At 39.6% G+C, this 18,074-nt stretch overlaps 2 protein-coding genes across 7 annotated transcripts in view; one reads left to right on the plus strand and one right to left on the minus strand.

Moving 5' to 3' along the window:
• Window positions 1-724: 724 nt before the first annotated feature.
• The window catches only part of mrs2 (magnesium transporter MRS2), a 30,653-nt gene continuing 13,303 nt past the window's right edge, over window positions 725-18,074 (minus strand). For 2 of the 5 annotated variants that reach the window (XM_059945438.1, XM_059945437.1), the window contains exons 6-11: window positions 12,265-12,395; window positions 8,428-8,544; window positions 6,779-6,931; window positions 3,303-3,420; window positions 2,699-2,863; window positions 725-913 (exon numbers count right to left, since the gene is read on the minus strand). In XM_059945438.1, coding sequence (XP_059801421.1) covers window positions 851-913; window positions 2,699-2,863; window positions 3,303-3,420; window positions 6,779-6,931; window positions 8,428-8,544; window positions 12,265-12,395 — 747 coding nt within the window. In that variant the 3' untranslated portion in view covers window positions 725-850. Of the gene's footprint in view, window positions 914-2,698; window positions 2,864-3,224; window positions 3,421-6,778; window positions 6,932-8,427; window positions 8,545-12,264; window positions 12,396-18,074 lie in introns of those variants that run through there. The other 3 variants (XM_059945439.1, XM_059945440.1, XR_009507056.1) reach the window with 3 other exon arrangements.
• Window positions 13,732-18,074, plus strand: part of LOC132378490 (doublecortin domain-containing protein 2-like) — a 196,824-nt gene continuing 192,481 nt past the window's right edge. The window contains exons 1-2 of one of the 2 annotated variants that reach the window (XM_059945433.1): window positions 13,745-13,901; window positions 16,019-16,208. In XM_059945433.1, the coding sequence (XP_059801416.1) occupies window positions 13,883-13,901; window positions 16,019-16,208 (209 nt within the window). In that variant the 5' untranslated portion in view covers window positions 13,745-13,882. Of the gene's footprint in view, window positions 13,902-16,018; window positions 16,209-18,074 lie in introns of both variants that reach the window. The other variant, XM_059945435.1, reaches the window with a different exon arrangement.

Here is an 18,074-nt window from a genome sequence, read left to right on the forward strand (position 1 = left end):
TCTGAAAGGCCTCCTTCTGTGTTACATTAATGCAAGGCCTTGAGGTGGCATGGCCCCCATCTTCCTAAAATGACACAAAACCTCAAAAGTGGTTCATTAATCCATACTTTGAATTTATGAACATTTCCATTACTGACCGAATGCTGTTTACGTGGCCTGTGTTCTTCTACAGAATGACATGAAAACATTTTCTTGCACTGGTTTGTAGTTTCTTTAGTCATTCTTCAAGATTTAAAACTCTATAAAGTGCAGTGGGTTTACCCAAATCCACTAGCATCAACTTCCTAATCTCTTATGCTACAGGGCCAAATGATAAATGGAACAAATTAAATTAAGATGTGGGAATGGGATTGATAATATTTCCTAAAGCCAACAATTGACAACTCCACTAATGTTTTGGTAATACTACAGTGCAAATCATCTCTCTGTACTCTTAGCTAAGAGGTTCCAAAGTCTGCTGCCACAAGTAATCATGACAGAATAAATAATAATGTCAACATAATTTTATCCATAATTAGTGGAATGCATGGCTACAGGAAGCATTAAGCCAACCATATGTAGACAATGCATTACTATTGCTTTTGTGTAATAACTGTTTTGTCTCTCATGCCTCCAACATTCAAAGACTTCTAAACTCCAATGTAATATGATGATGGAGACAGGGCTGGAAATTTTTCATGCTGTTGACGTGTATGTAATAACTTAGAATATTGGTAGTTCAATCTGCAATACAAACATAATTTATTTCCTAAATTAAATTGCTATTCACGAGTTGTGCAGGATTACACCTCTGTTCTGGTTCTACCAGGCTTAGCTTCCAGAGTCCATCATCAACGTGTTGACTTAACGTTTATAATTTTGAACCATGCCTCATGCCACCCAGCAGTTGCGACCTTTTCAAGACAGACGGCATCTAGAACAACAAAAGTGGCTTCTGATTAGTTCATAATCATGCAGTTTAAATCCACTTCTTCATTTACTTGCAAAGGCACAAACCAAAGGTGGTCACAATTAAATTAGTAATGTGTAGCTAAATAATCAAACCTTTATATACCATGGGAGCTAAGTGACTTGGTGCATTATTGGTGGTGCATCGTGTCCAACAGTGGCAGGAAATCTGTACAAGAGTTTCTAAAGAGGAAGCCATTGCACTGTGCAGTACCACTCTTAACCTCATACGTACAGGTCAAGTGGTATGACCAAGCGTTACAAGCTGAGGTTGCACTGGATAACCATGGTGATCTCTATCCCTGGCCATGCCCTCCGCTCTCCATGGAATATTGCAATACCACCTCCCTGGCTGTTGGATCTCACTCATCCCTCCAGTCCACTGGAGCTTTGCATGCTAGGATAGGCATGTCCCTATCTCACCAGGTGTAAGGTCACCGGCTGCCCTCACCTGGTTCAACCTGCCTGTCGAAGTGCTTTACTGGGGTGTGGCTGCTGTCACATGCAAACAGCTACTTAGAGCCACAGGTGAGAGCTGAGTATCCGGTGGGGACAGCGAGCTGTCCAGAATGGACGTGGCAAACCCCTTCACCAGAGGAGCTACCCCCTCCCTGGACACCCCATAGTCACTGCTTAGATGATTATATTCTTCACACATCCTCAATCTAATTTGGAGAAGTACAATCCATAACTTAGACACCCAGAATTGTGGATAAAGTTGCCTAGAACAGTGTCCTTGTTAATCACTGAGAATAGCTGTAGCAGTCTGCTCTATTTCAGTAAGGAAAGGCTGGGGTTTTCACTGATCCTTGGGGACACATAAAAAAGCACCTTAACCTGATGCTGATGACTTGAAAGTACTCAGTTATAACATGATGTGCAAATTCTCAGTGTTATAACATCCACATCAGGGAAATTTATCCTATCTAGATAAATCTTAGACTGGAAATAGCAAACGTGAAAATGTAGTTGACTTAGATACATCAAACAAGGCCAACATCGAAAACTGTTGATGTAGATTTCAAAACATAGTGCATTACTTGCACCACATGATTTCCAGTGGCTCACTAATGCAACTCGCCCCATTCTCATGGGCAGCTAAGACTGGCCAATAACTGCTGATCATTAGTGATTCCATACCCAACAGTAAATATCAAAAACACTCCCAAAGTTGGAAGTTACAATTTTTGACACTGCAACTTATTGGTTACCCAAGAATGGATGCACATTTGAATGCTCTATCTCACTTCAATTATACTTTTGCAAAAATTATTGCACCAGGCATTAATATTCTGTTTAGCAGTTTCTGTACAATTGATGTATTGAAATACGGCAGGTGAAGGGAGTGCTAGAGGTTGATTCAATAGTGAATTTCAATAGGAAAATGCACTTTTGCTTGAAAGCTAAGACTAGAGTGCACTGCCTCAGAATAGAGGAACATCCCATGAGACCAGAGATGAAGAGGAATTTCTTTAGCTTAGAGGGTGGCAAGTCTGTGGAACTCATTGCCACATATGCCCGGTCTCCGGGCATATTTACAACTGAGGTTGATAGCTTCTTAATTAGTAAGGGCATCAAAGGGAGAAGACAGGAGAACGGGGTTGAGAGGGATGATAAATCAGCAATGATAGAATGGTGGAGTAGAGCTGAAAGCTAAATAGCCTGAATCTGCTCCTGTATCTTTGGTCTTATGGAATTTGTAGTTTTTGAGAAAGAGGGGTTTGGTAGACTGGCTAGCTCTCAAACTGACCGTGAGCTGAAAGGTCTCCTTTTGGAATGAAACGACAGAACTGAGGCATACCGATGGAGGTGCTGGAGGCTCCAGGTGCTGGCCCAGAAATGACAGAAGGCGTCGCCACATTAGTCCACTCCCTAGAAACATTATTCCTGTTATCAACCAGAAGAACCTGGGGTCCTGAAAGTGTACAACAGAAAATTGCTCTGATGAAAGTATCTGCAGTCTCCTGTGTCTTCATTACATCCTGCTCTCTCTTTCCACAAGTGCTGCTTGACTTGCTGTGTTTCTAGCAATTTTTGCTTTTATTTAAAACAGAGACAATTGTTCCCAGATTGAACTTAAAATGCAGACTGACCAGACTAGAAACTAAGGTTTATTAAATATTTTAAAGGCAGCAGTGAAAGCCTTAGCATCTTCCTTTTCAGAGTTAGTCCTATAAATCCATTGCATATTCTCAGACGTGATTACAGGGAGGAAAGAATGCCCATATTGCACCCAACTCTGATCTGTCACAATGTCATACTGAGTGAAAATTAACCTGGCTGGGTGGTGGCATTGTGACTCTCCATAGCTCGCCCATTCCTGTTTACTGGTGATGTCATCATATCGGTCTCACCTCTTCAAAGGAGGATTCCAAATTCATACCAAAGGCAACTCCAACAATTCCAAAAAGAGAAACTGAAAATGTTCCCATTGTCAGCTGGAGGTTCAAGCGCATCATCACATTACGATGGCTGCAGAAAACCAAAATTAATAGTGCACACCCACTGATTCCGACAGGAGCAAGCTCTACAGTAAAACACACACAGTGGCATCAGGTTGTTGGGAGTGTTTTTTTTAAACATTTTTTTCAATTCAGCTATTCAAAAATTTGAAATTATTGGAGTATAAAGTTGCATTGTTTGCTGTGTAACCAAAACTATCCAATTTAGTAGGAGAATGAAATCTCTGTATTGTCTCTGTACTATTGGACACATCAATGCCTTGAGAATGTAGCTAACAGTGAAAATAAGCAATGTAGAGATAACGGTGGTAGACAGGATCGTGGAGTGGTGTGATGGTATGGGGACCGGTCGGGATGCTAGGACAAGTATATGCTAATGCAACTAAGATAAGAAATTACTATAAAGAGTGCAGTGAACTAGGGCTCGGCAGACAATTAGTGACACGCTCATTAACTGTCTCAGCTTTTGTTTGCAAATAAAGGCTTAAACTTCTCAAAGAATCTTCTGCGTCTCCTGGTTATTTCAAGAAACCACGACAAAAATCAAGCTGTATGCTTTAAGAAAGCAGTATTTCACCACTCGTTAAGAACTGATCATAAACATACCGAAACTTTTTTTTTGTTTTAAAACCAACATCTGTATCTCAGGAAACTTTGCAGAAGTGGAAGGAGAAAAAATGAGAGCTGTAAAGGAGACACGAGGACTGGTGTGAGGTGAAGGAGAGGGAGGGGTGTGGGGGCAGACATGACTAGGTGGGAGGGGGTGAGAGATGGCTTGAAGAGGAGGGTTGGAGATGAGCATCAAAGGACCCTATTTCATAATCCATGTGACCGATGGCAAAAGCAGTGCTGGTAAGGAAACCAGTATTCAAGGAGAGTGAGGTATAACAGAGGTTAAAAAGAGCTGGAGAGGTTAACTTCACTCAACTTCACTTGACCTGCTCCATCACTGAAATGTTCCCACAACCAATGGATTCACTTTCAAGGACTCTTCATCTCACGTACTCAATATTTATTGTTTATTTATTAATATATTATTGTTTCTTCCTTTTGCATTTGCAGAGTTTTCTGCAGTCTGGTTGAAAGCCCCTAGTTTGGCAATAATTCATCGATTCTGTTAAAATTACTATTCTATAGATTTGCTGAGTACGTTCACAAGAAAATGATTCTCAGGTAGTTTATGGTGACATATACATACTTCAAGAATAAACTTACTTTTAACTTTGAAGTTCAGTGCAACAATCAACTACTTTTGGTAGATATACTAACTCAATATTATAGTTACTGACCCACTATGTTTGCATGAAGTTTTGGTGCATTTTTATTTTAGTTATCCTGTAACACATATGTTAACAGAGCAAAAGCCTTTTAATATGTTTAAATTTTCAATTTAAAATCACATAAACACACAATTGACAACACTCTAGCTAAATGCATGTAGGCATTATATTTCTCCAAATTACTTTTGGAGATCTTCATCCAAATCCTTTGAAAATAGTGAATACTTTAATTGCAATCTCCTTCTCACAAATTTTCTATGTGAAACATTATTTAGGATAGCAAATTAGTTTAGTAATATCAGAGAGAAGTGGGGATGGAGGGCTGCTCGGTATTGGTTTGTTATTGTCACTTGTACCAAGATACAGTGAAAAGCTCATCTTGCAAACTGTTTATACAGATCAAATCATTACACAGTACATTGAGCTACAATAAGAGAAAACAATAACAATGTAGAATAAAGAGTAAAATCTATTGAGAAAGTTCAGTGCCAGTTAACAAGCAAGATCATGAGGTACTGTAAATAGTGAGGCCAAGAATCTTATTCTACAAGAGGTCTACTCTAACAGAGTGATAGAAGCTGTCCCTCATTCTGGTGGTATGAGTTTTCAGGCTTTTGTATCTTCTGCCTGATGGGAGAGGGGAGAAAAGGGAATGTCTGGTGTGGGTAGGGCCTTTGATTACGCTGGCTGCTTCGCTGAGGCAGTGAGAAGTATAGACAGAGTCAACAGAGTGGAGGCTGGTTCCTGTGATGTGCTCTTTTCCTGATTGGCTGTCTGTGACCAGTGGTGTTAACAAAGGATTGGTGCTGGGCCCTACGATGTTTGTAATGTACTTCGACTGCTTGGAGATGAATGTAGGAGGGATAATAAGCTTGCAGATGATATGAATATTGGTGTGTCGTAAATCGTGAGGAAGCTGTCCAGGGCTGCAGGATATAAATCATCTGGAAAGTGGGTGGAGCAATAGCAAAGGGAATTTATTCTTGATGAACCTCAGGAGTCATAGATAGGGGTGCGTCCACAGATCACTGAAAGTGACAGTACTGATGGATAAGGTGTTGAAGAAAGCATACAGTATGCCTGCCATCATTTGCCATAGCAGAGAATATAAAAGCTGGAATGACATTTTACAGTCTTATAAAACATTGGTGAAATCACACCTGCAGTATTCTATTCACCATCTTGTAGGAAGAATGGGATTGTAAGGGAGAGAGTGCAGAGAGATTCGCCAGATTGTTGTCAGCACTTGAGCATTTTGGTTATAAGGAGGATTGCATAGTGTGGGTGTTTCCCCAGGGCAGAGAAGACTGAGGTTTATAAAAAAACATGAGGGGTGTAGATAGGGTAGGTGGGTTATACTCACTTTCACATGACATGGGGTATGTATGACAAGAAGGCATTGGTTTAAGATAGGTTTTGAGGGGTATTGTTTTCATACAGAGTGTAGTTGGACTCAGGAACACATGCCCAAAGAAGTGCTTTCATGACATTTCAGAAGTCCATTCGTTATGTGTCGAGTTGTATAACATGGGTGATCGTGGTCTTTCCATGACCGTGATTGTTCTCGGCAAATGTTTTCGACAGAAGTAGTTTGCTATTGCCTTGAACTGTGCAGCATTTTACAAGATGGGTGACCCCAGCCATTATCAATACCCTTCAGAGATTCTCTGCCTGGGCGTCAGTGGTGGCATAACCAGACTAGACATATGCACCCTGGCTGCTCTTAAGACCATCCACCACCTGCTCCTGTGGCTTCATGTGACCCTGATTGGGGTGGGGGGGGGGCTAAGCAGGTGCTACACCTTGCCCAAGGGTGAGCAGCAGGCTAGCGGGTGGGGTGGGGAGGGAAAGGAGCACCTTACACCCACTCTCTACCCTGCCACCCAATCTCAGAGGCAAGGTGCTTAAATTGCCTTGGCATAGAAGGCTTTGGACCTAATGCAGGTGAATAGATCTAGGTAGGTAGGGTCGACAGGTCACATGGATGAAGCTGGCAGAATGTGCTGTATGACACTATGACTCTAAATTGGTAGGATACCAATAATCTTGCAAAATAGAATTAGGTGAGGGTTGCTAACGTTAACCAACCTGTCCAAGTTGATAAAAATGATGCTTTCAGAATCATCTATTAACACCTTCAGCTCCCGTGTGGTATTGGCTAGGTCTTCCGCCTGTCGGTAGTAATTTTCAAGAAGGAGTTCCATTTCTTCTGTGAGATCAATTCCCGTACTACTCTGGTCACTGCAAACCAAGGAATTACCAGTTTAACACAAGTCCTTGATTCAAAAGCACTGCAAACTTTCTATGATCACATCCACGAGATAAATATTTAAACAAAGTAGCTTTCAGATAGTAGTGCAACTATTTTCAGACATTGCTTAATGCAAACCACCTGAAACACCTTGCAGTAATCATTTTCTCAAAAGAAAGTATCACTGTTGTAGAGGAGATACTTATAAGATTATTTGCCAAGTTTTGTATCCGAATCTTGGGTTTTGAATTAACTCAAGTTATAATGGTAATGGTTTCAGACTGCACAGGGTAATCACACATGCCTGCAATACGATAAACTCCAAGTCTAAACTTGGTTTCATTTGTCACAACTCCACATTCAAGGTAGTGACAACTTCAAATTGCTTTAATTGTTGTAGGAGCTGCTCCTGACCTGTCACTTGGATGTCAGTAAAAGCATGAAAAATTTAAAAAGGAACTGAGGTTTAGTAAACAAAAGGTTTAATTACTTCCCCGTGCCAAAGCACGAATGATCTGAATACACTGTCTATTAACTGAAAGAAAAAAAAGATACTGGAATTCTGAAATAACAAACAGAAAATGCTGGAAACATTCAGCAGGTCAGGCATCATTTGTGGAGAAAGAAGGTGTTACATTTCAGGCTGATGAAGAATCTTCAGTAAATTTAGGAAAAGTTAGAAAGCTGGTGGAAGTTGCTGGGATGAGAGAAGAGGCTGATGGGGACAAAGTAAACAAAATGGAAGATCTGTGGTGGAGTGGAGACCAGCAGAGAATGGATGCGACATGGTGGTGTTGATGGAAAGAAGTTGTTTAAGATAAGTGAATAACGAAGCCTGTGTCCATAGGCATTGCAAATAGAGAACAAAAAGACCTCAATCACCAGATGAGGGGAGTGAATAAAAATAAATAAATAAATGCTGGTAACTTGAGACACAAGATTAAAATTAATGTTTATCTGATGGCAGATTCTTTTATGTTCTCTCCATCCCTATCCTCTCTGCAAATTAAAAAAAAAACATTTGATCACCAGCGTTCTTGAAGGGTTGGAGACTGGAAACTTGATCTCTACTGCTCTTTTTTATGGATGCTGCTAATCCACTCAGTTCTTAATAAACACATTAACCTGGACAGCAGGAACTAGGCTGGGTTGCTGTATTGTTTAGCTCTCCTGCCTGCTAGTAATAATTCTGATGTGAACCACAATAGAATCCTACCCTGGCCACCAATCTAAATATTTCCAAACCTATTCATGTAGAGATCAGCAGTTTAGAAAATCTACTGTAACTTCTTAAGCAGAAGCTCTTTTGTAATTCCACATATTGTATGGCTTGTTGCTTGGGTTTAGAGCAAAGGATTTTCTGTTTTCACCTCACAGCAAAATAAAACCGATGTCTACGCTCGCTTCACTGTTGAATCAATAATGCAGACTTATTTATACAAGGGACTGGGAACATGGGTAAAAAATAAGCAAGCTCTACACGTACAAGACATGATTCCCAGGCCATCTGGAGAGACAAAGTTCTTTTAGCAACTTCTCTTCATCTAGAATCTCTAGTAACGCCTCCTTGAAGACCTTGATATCCGTTTCCAAGCCAGACAAGCTTTGAAATAGAGCATATGAAAATTACTTATACAAATGCATCACAAACTGTGAACAGTTTGCACATATTTTCTAACAACTGCTATTATGTGTACCTCACTATTTATTCTATGTATGTAAATACTGTATTTCTGCTCACTATCAGGGGTGATAATTGTAGATAAGAACCTTCACTTCCAGCTCAGTTGGCTCAGGCCAAGCACCACGGCAGATCTGGCACTTTGCAGTTCCAAGGGCCAACCTTGACCTCCTTTTCTTATCTTCCCTGTAACCTCTGCTCATTTTGATTTCCTCCCACATCCCAATGACGGGCGAGCCAGTATAGGACACCATAGGTCAATATGGGATGAATGGTGGAAACTAGTGGGGTTGATGGGGATGTGGGAAGGACGAAGTATGATTTATATAAATGGGGACGATGATGGGCACAGACTTGGTAGGCTGAATAGTCCATTTTCATGCTGTATGATGACACGATATAGATCCACATTACAACACAGAAGGGTTGGAGATGTCACCTGGAAATTCCAAGAGCTTAAGCTTTCATGTAACGTTCACCCCAGATTTAAGTTAATATATTTATCAGTTTGTAAATTTCATGGATAATTGCAACTTAATCTGAAATGCAAGGTCAGCTGTTTATACATTTCTAATGACAATACATTTATAAAACAATTTTCACTGTTATGAAAACTGGGTAGAGGTGGATGGGACTTATTCTAGCTGGAGGTCTATGACTGGTGGTGTTACACCACCAATAACCAACAGGGATCTGTACTGGCACTTCTGCTCTGTGATATATAAAGTGACCTTGCAGATGGTACATAGATTGGCAGTGTTGTGGATAGCATAAAAAATTGGTAAAGAATAAAGGGCGATATAGATCAGTTGCAGATATGGGCATAGAAATGGCAGATGGATTGCGACCCAGCCAATTTTGAAGTATGCTCTTTGGGAGATCAAATATAAGGAGACAGAAAACTGTTGACAGCAAGACCCCTAACAGTATTGATGAGCAAAGGGATCATGGTTCCAAGTTCACAGCTTTCTGAAAGTTGCTTTACAGGTTGATGAATGTTTAAGGTGATAAATGGCATTTTTGTCTTCATCAGTAATCAAGAAATGGAATTCAAGAGTCAGTAAGTTATGTTGCAGCGTTATAAAACTCGAAGTTAGGCTGCATCTGAAGTATTGCATTCAGTTCTGAAGGAAGGATTTTGAGGCTTTGGGCAGGGTGCAGAAGAGATTTACCAAGATGCTGCCTGTATTAAAGGATATGTGCTATAAGGAGAGGTTGAACAATCTTGGGATGTTGTCTCTTGAGCGGTGGAGGCTGAGTATAAATCTGATAAAGGTGATCAAGATTATGAGAGGCATAGATAGAGTAGACAGCCTGTAACTACTTCCCCAGAACTGAAATGTCTAATACCAAAGGACATGCATTTAAGGTGAGAGGGGCTAAGTTCAAGAAAGATATGTGAAACAATTTTTAAAATATACATAGAGTGGCGATTGCCTGGAATACAGTGCCTGGAGTGATGCTGGAGGCAAATATAATATGTAAGGGGCTCTTAGATAAAGTTGTGAAAGCACAGGAAATGGAAGGATATTGAATTTGTATAGGCGTGATGGATATTCACTTTTTATTTTTTTGTTATGCTCACTTTCTGAATATAGCATTTGCCACTTGTAAGAAGGAACAATTGTAGTAAATTTCCAACTAACCGTTTGTTTAGTTTCTGGTCATAAATTTAAGTCAGTCTTCAGTTCTTAAAATGTAAATGAAAAGCAGCAATCAGCTTGAAGTTAAAAATATAGCATTGCAAACAAGCTCTGTATGTAAGAGCAGATGCTAGTCACTGCACCTACTTTATTACAGGTATAGATGTAATGCAAGGTTGTTCAATTTAGGTTTGAGTTAGGAAATGTTTATGATAGAAACCCTTTGAGAATTTGGGAATGTTTATGGTAGAAATCCTCTGAGTTTTAAATGTTTTAAGGATGTGTAAATTTAAACATGTATCACTGAAAATAAATGAACTGTGTTTTAATCCAGTCACAAACAAGAGAACATCTGCAGATGTTGGAAAATCCAAGCAACACACACAAAATGCTGGAGGAACTCAGCAGGCCAGGCAGCATCTATGGAAAAGAATACAGTCAAAATTTTGGGCTGAGACCTTTGAACTGTATTTTAAAGTACTTTGTTAGTTGGAAGTATCTTCTCCCTTGTAGGGAGAGGGGACCCCACAATTATTATTATGATTATTGCCTCCTAAGGGTTCCTTTACATTAAGCTCCCTAATAAGATCTGGGTTATTACACAACACCCAATCTAAGATGGCTTTTCCCCACATAGGCTCAAGCACAAGCTGTTCTAAAAAGCCATCTTGTAGGCATTCAACAAATTCCCTCTCTTGCGAACCAACACCAACCTGATTTTCCAATGCCCTTGCATATTGAAGTCCCCCATTATAATTGCAACATTACCCTTATTACATGCCCTTTCCAGCTCTCTTTGTAATCTCAACCCACATCTTGGCTACTTTTATTTGGAGGCCTACATATAATTCCCATAATGTTTTTTTTTTACTCTTGCAGTTTCTTAACCCAAGTGCATACCAGGTACAGTTTACAGTAGTCAATCTGACAGACTGTTCTCATACCTGGGGGTACCTAGGGCACCGTGTAGTCACAGTGAAGATATGCAAGTGTCACAGAAAGCATCTGTGGACAGGGTTGAACCTGACTCTCTGGTACCATGAAGCAACAGCTCTTCTAGCTATGTTGTTTGGTTCTGTGCAAACTTTAGGAGAAACCCAAACTGGGACATATTAAAGTAGAAATACTGGTTGATAAGGTGTTCAGAGTGCATTTGGGATGTTTGCTAGGACACACAAAACATTAGTTAGTCCTTAGCTTGAATATCGTGTACAGTGCTGTGAGCGTCCTCGGGGATAAATGCAATAGCAATACAGAGAGTAGAAGCCAGGTCCGTGGAATTATAATCATGAATGCAGCCTTTCAGAGTGAAGCCATTTTCTTTACAGCAAAGACCAAAGGGAGGGTTAACTACAGTCTGTAAAATTGTGAGGCCTGGTCAGGGTAATCAGAAAGGACCAAACTTTCTTGACAGAGAGGACAAAACATAAGTTGGTTGGTAGAAGGATAGGAAGGAGGGAGAGGTAGGAAGTCTTTTTACTCAGTGAAACACAAAGGTCTGGGACAATGGATGCAGAAACCTTCACTTTTAAGTAGTTCATGAATTAAGCTCTTTAAGAGTTGTCATCTAAAAAGATGAGAGTTTGGACACACTGAACAGTCCACTTTTGGTATTCTTGGACATGATGGGTCAAATGGCCACATTCTGTGCTAAATGTCAGCTTTATTTGGAACACGTACATCAAAGCACACAGTGAAATGTGTTGTATTGCGTCAATGACCAACGTATTTTAAGGTTTGTGTTGAGGGCAGCCTGCAAGTGTCACCACACTTCTGTGCAACATAACATGCCCGTGCTTCACTGTATATCTTTGGAATTCAGGAGGAAACCAGAGCACCCAGAGGAAACCTATGCAGTCACAGTGGGAACATACAAACCCCTTATTGACAGCGGTAAGAAACAAACCCTGATCGGTGAACACTGGTGCTGTACAGTGATTGCGCTAACTGCTACACTATAAATGTCAATGTTTTTGTTTAGCCATTGGTTTACTCTTACTTTTTGCTGTCTTGAAGTAAAATGTGCAGCTTGCTTCGATCAACTGACATCTGTTTGGGATTAACCAGAGCTTCTAATGTCTCTAATATCTGAGGTTGTAACTCATTTAGACTTGCTTGCAGAGCATTAATCTGGATAATACACAAAGTTCATCTTTAAGTAAAACAGGCACACACTACCTGATAAATATTCAACATTAGGTCAAGTACTTATCACAAGACTTTAATAAGTCAAATATTGTACAAAATGTTGAGGAATATGGAATCATACACTATATTTGAGGAAAACAGAGCCAAATGAATACTAATGTAGTTATATGCAAGGTCTTTTGATCTTTGGATCAAAAAAGGGTAAGAGGAAATATTTTCAATAAGGAAAATTTATAACTAGGAAGATCCATGGAATTCTAACAAATATCAGGTGAAAAACTTTATTCCTCTAACTCTGGACAGTTGCCTGATTTATGATTCTTTACCTGATATAAAACCAAATTTTGAAACTTTAATTCAAAATATTACTCTATTTACAAGTCACCTGGAAATCTGAAATGAAACCCTTTCTCTACAAGGCAAAAGAGTATTTGATTAAATTAAACACAGCATTTGAATTAGCACTAATAGATCCAATTAATTAAAAGAGAGAAATTACATTTGAAGTGAGGAAAATGCATTAGCATGACATTAAACGCTGTATGTCAGCAAGCTGAAGCTTGATGGGTTTTGACTGTAGGCACAGTTTCATATCACCACAAACAAATCTTCTGCAGTTTTGCCAAAAGCAAATGGAAAGGCATGATAAAATATTTCCAATACTAATGTGTAATGAGTACTAAGTGTTTTAAGAATTACTTGATTTTCCTGTTAGCTCTACAGAAAACTATTGCATGATCAAGTTAAATTTTACAATTGTGGGCAATCAACAGGAAGATTTTGGCACTGAATGTTGTGGAATCTGGGTAAATACATTGGTAGCATTGGAGAATTTGCTTACTCTACCATTCAACAAGGTCACAATCTAGGATATCCCACTTTCCTGCCTCTTCATAATCCACAGATTGAAAGCCCACCCAGAATATAACAAATCAGTCTCCACTGCCCCCCCCCCCCCCCAGGGTACAGAATCACAATGATTTGTGGCCTTCAGAAGGAATTCTTCCTCATCTAAATTGAGATTCTAAATTGGAGGAAGACCAGTTTTTATGGTATCAGAAAAGATCTTTCAAGTATAGATTGAGACAGGTTGTTTACTGACAAAGATGTTCTTGGTAAGTTGGAGGCTTTCAAAAGTGAAACTCAGACACGGTTTGTCTGTTCCTGTTAAAATAAAACAAGACTAAGAGGTTTAGGGAACCTTGGTGTTTGAGAGATATTGACACCCTGGTTAAGTAGGAGTTAAGTATAGACAATAATTACCAAATCAGGTAATAAGTACAAGATGAGTACAAGAAATACAAGATAACACTTGTGAGGAAAATCAGGAGAGCTTAAAAAAAAAGGCAGGGAGCTGCTCTAGCATAGTATGTGAAGGAGAATCCCAAGGGCTTCTACAGCTACATCAAGATCAAAAGGATAGCAAGGGACAAATTGGACCTCTTGAAGATCAGTGTGGTTAACTATGCATGAAACTGAAAGAGATGGGTGAGATCTTAAAAAGAATTTTCTGTATCTGTATTTATTCAGGAGATGGATATAGTCTATAGATGTGAGGCAAAACGGTGGTGAGGTCATGAACTGTATATAGGCTACAGAGGAGGAGGTGTTTGCTGATTTATGGTGAATTAGGGTGAATAAATCCCCAGGGCTTGACCAAGTGATCCCCTTGCACCTTGTGGGAGGCTAGTGCAAAAATTGCAGGGGCCCTAGCAGAGGTATTTATAACATCCTTAGCCGTGGGTGAGGTGCCAGGGGAGTGGAGGACAGCTAATACTGTTCCATTGTTTAAGAAAGGCTCAAAAATAAGCTGGGAAGTTCTAGGCCAGTGAGCGTGACGTCAGTAGTAGATAAGTTATTGAAAGTTATTCTAAGGAGTTGGATATGTAGGTACTGGGATAGAGAAAGACTGATTAGGGACAGTCAACATGGCTTTGTGCACGGTAGGTCGTGTCCAACCATTCTTTGGAGATTTTCAAAGAGGGTAACAGGAAAGTTTGGGCCTACCCCAGGCTGCTCCGGGGTTCAGATCTGAGGACACAATTTTGGTTTGGATTGTTGTTAGTCACTTCAACAGTTTGCATGATTTGTTTTGTTTTCTCTCTTGTGTGACGGGTGTTGGGTCTTTTATCTCTCTTTTTATTTGTGATTTTTCTTTATTTTTCTTTTGGGTTTCTTGCTTTGTGGCTACCTGTGAGCAAACAAATCTCAAAGTTGCACAATTTTATACATTCTTTGGTAATAAGTGTACTTTGAATTTGAAATTGATGAAAGAAAGGCAGAGGACGATGCCTACGTGGACTTTAGCAAGGCATTTGACGAAGTCCCACATGGAGGCTGGTCAAGAAGGTTAAGTCCCTTGGCATTCAAGATGAGATAATAAATAGGATTAGACATTGGCTTTGTGGGAGAAGCCAGAGAATGGTAGTAGATGGTTGCCTCTCTGACCTGAGGCACCTGTGATTAGCAGGGATTAGCAGGGATTAGCAGGGATCAGTGCTCGGGCCTTTTTTTTTGTCACCTATACCAACGATCTGGATGATAATGTGGTAAACTGTATCCGCAAATTTGCAGATGACACCCAGATTCGGAGTGTAGTGGATAGCATGAAAACTTATCCAAGTTTGCTGCTGGATCTTTACCAGTTGGGGGTAAAAAAGTTAGATAGAATTTAATCACAAACAAGAGAAAATCTACAGATGAGGGAAACCCAAGCAGCACACACAAAATGCTGGAGGAACTCAGAAGTCCAGGAAGAGAGTATAGCTGACGTTTCAGGCCGAGACCAGAATTTAATGCAAACAAATGTGAGGTGTTGCACTTTGGATGGACAAGCTCTGGTAGGACTTGCAAGAGAATGGTAGGCTACTGAGGAGAGCGGAAGAATAGAGGGATCAGGGAATACAGATCCATAATTCCTTGAAAGTCGTGTCACAGGTAGATTGAGTCATAAAGAGAGTTTTTTTTTAAACCCATTGGCCTTTATAAATCAATGTATTGAGTTCGGATGTTAGGTTGAAGTTGTATAAGACATTGGTGAGGCCTACTTTGAAGGACTGTGTGCAGTTTTGGTCACCTATCTACAAGAAAGATGTCAATAAAACTGAAAGAATGCAGAGAAAATTTACAAGGATGTTGCTGGGACTTGAAGACCTGAGTTACAGAGAAAGGTTGAACAGATTAGGACTGTTCCGTGAAGCACAGAAGAATAAGGGGAGATTTGATAGAGGAATACAAAACTATGAGGGGTATAAATAGCAGGCTTTTTTCACTTAGGTTGAGTGAGACAAGAGCTAGAGGTCATAGGTGAAAGATGAGACTAAAATGCTTTTGGGGAGTATGAAGGGGAAATTCACTCAGACAATGGAACGAGTTGCCAGCAGAAGTGGTGAATGTGGGTTCAATTTCAGCATTTAAGAGAAGTTTGGGTAAATGCATGGATGAGTGGGATATTGAAGTTTATTGTCCAGCAGAGGTCGATAAGACTATGCAGAATAATAGTTTGTAGTGGACTAGATGGGCAGAAGTGTTCTGTGTTGTAGTGCTCTCTATGACTCTATTGGTCTTCAATAGATGACCGTTTATTCTGAAATTTTGCCTACTAGCTTTAGGTTTTCTTCACAAGAGGAAGCATTTTCTTTGTATCTATCTTCCAACCTCCTGTGGTATGTTAAATGCTTCAATACAATCTTCTCTTCTTCTAAATTCCAATTTGTATGGACTCAAGCTGCCAACATTTCCTCAACATATTCACCTCAAATTCAGCCTGGTGAACTTTTCTGAATTGCCTCTAGTGTAAGTATATTTCTTCTTAAAGCAAGACCACTAAAACTTTCCATTAATTTACAATTGCAGCAAGGCTCCTTAACTTTTTAATTTTAACTGTTGACTTTTATAGTGAAATAAAAGCCAATTTTTATTTTGATATTATTGATGGCTTTAATTTTGAAATTCAGTTGGACAACATTGGGGGATGGGGGAAGCCATTTTGATTTTGGCATAATTTTTCAGTCAGACTGAAGTATGTATACACAATCCTTTGTTGTCTTTGTTTGCACCATGAAAATCATTGACTGCAAGTGTTATTATATTTCTTAAAGGAGAACACTATCTGAGCAATATTTTGCGTTAGTATTATGTACAAGTTTTATTCCTGTTTATTGGTATAGTGTTTGACCAGCACTGGTAATTTAAGAAATGCTTAATGATATCTTATTGCATACTTTAAAACTTAGTTTACTCATGTTGAGTACAGTCGGCCCTCCTTATCCGCAGGTTCCGCATGCGTGGATTCAACCAACCGCGGATCAGGAAAAGCCGGAAGTTCTCTCTTTAGCACTTGTTTGAACAGACTTTTTTTCTTGTCATTATTCCCTAAACAATACAGTATAATAACTATTTACATAGCATTTACATTTTATTAGGTATTGTAAGTAATCTAGAAATGTCTTAAAAGTACAGGTAGTCCCTGGGTCATGAATGAGTTCCGTTCCTGAAGTTGTCTTTAAGTCAGATTTGAAGTCAGAACAGGTATTTAGCGTCAGTTAGTCAAACGTTTGTCTTAGTATATATTTTACCTTTCTATGCATATAAAACACTTAAGAAACATATGTATTTCAATAACTAAACCACTGCGTTGCTTAGTAATAATTGTAGCTTTCATCGGGGCAAGGCATTTCACATGCTCCATTAAAATCATTCCAATCATTGACCGACTGTAGACTAACTCTTTTCCAATGACCGATGGCGTTTCACCTCTTTCTGATTGTTTTATTACTTCCACTTTATTTTCAATTGTGATCGTGATTATTTTCATGAACAGAAACACTATGGATTCAGAGCTGCGCCAGGTCCTAAAGACCACCACTCTGAGACAGGTTAAATAAAGTCCAGGGTTCCGCTGAGTCCTAAAGACCACTGCACTAAGACAGGTTAAATAAGGGACTTGAGCATCTGCATATTTTGGTATCCGTGGGGGGGGTCTCAGAACCAATCCCCCATGGATAAGGAGGGCTGACTGTATAATGTTTGTATAGACTAATTTACTTGCAAGTCTAGCTTCAGATATTTCTGATTTGGTATGAATGTGTGATTTAATCAGAAGTTTGTTGCATTAAGTCTGGCCTCTCTCAGTTTTACTCTATTCAATTATGTGTGAGTGCTGCCCAATAAAACACCTGAAGCTTGGACTCTATACCCTGGCTCCCGTGTTCAACTAAGTAGAGTTTGGTTTACTGCTGAATTATGTGCTTCCTACTTCACACACAAGGAGGGCTGTACACTAAACCCTTTCAATAAAAACTTTGTTTGCCTTCCTAATTACCTCCATGCTTTCTTATCACATAATGTAGGACACCCAGATTGCTCTGTACAATAAAATTCTATTGTGTCTCTCCATTTAACCAACATTTTCCATTGTATGTCCCATGTACATAACTTCACATTTTCCTCCATTTGCTCCTCCTCAGAATTTCTCTCCCCACCTATCTTCGTACTGTCTGTAATTGCATATACAATTCCTTTGGCCCAAGTCAATAGTAAGAATTGTAAACTGTTAAAAACCTAGCGCGGATTCTTATAGCACTCCACCAGTTAGTTTGCTAACCAATCTGAAAAATTATACATTTATTCTGATTCTCTGTTTTCTGCTAATTAGGCCAA

The sequence above is a fragment of the Hypanus sabinus genome, chromosome 20, assembly GCF_030144855.1.
Source record: "Hypanus sabinus isolate sHypSab1 chromosome 20, sHypSab1.hap1, whole genome shotgun sequence".
NCBI classification, from domain to species: Eukaryota; Metazoa; Chordata; class Chondrichthyes; order Myliobatiformes; family Dasyatidae; genus Hypanus; species Hypanus sabinus.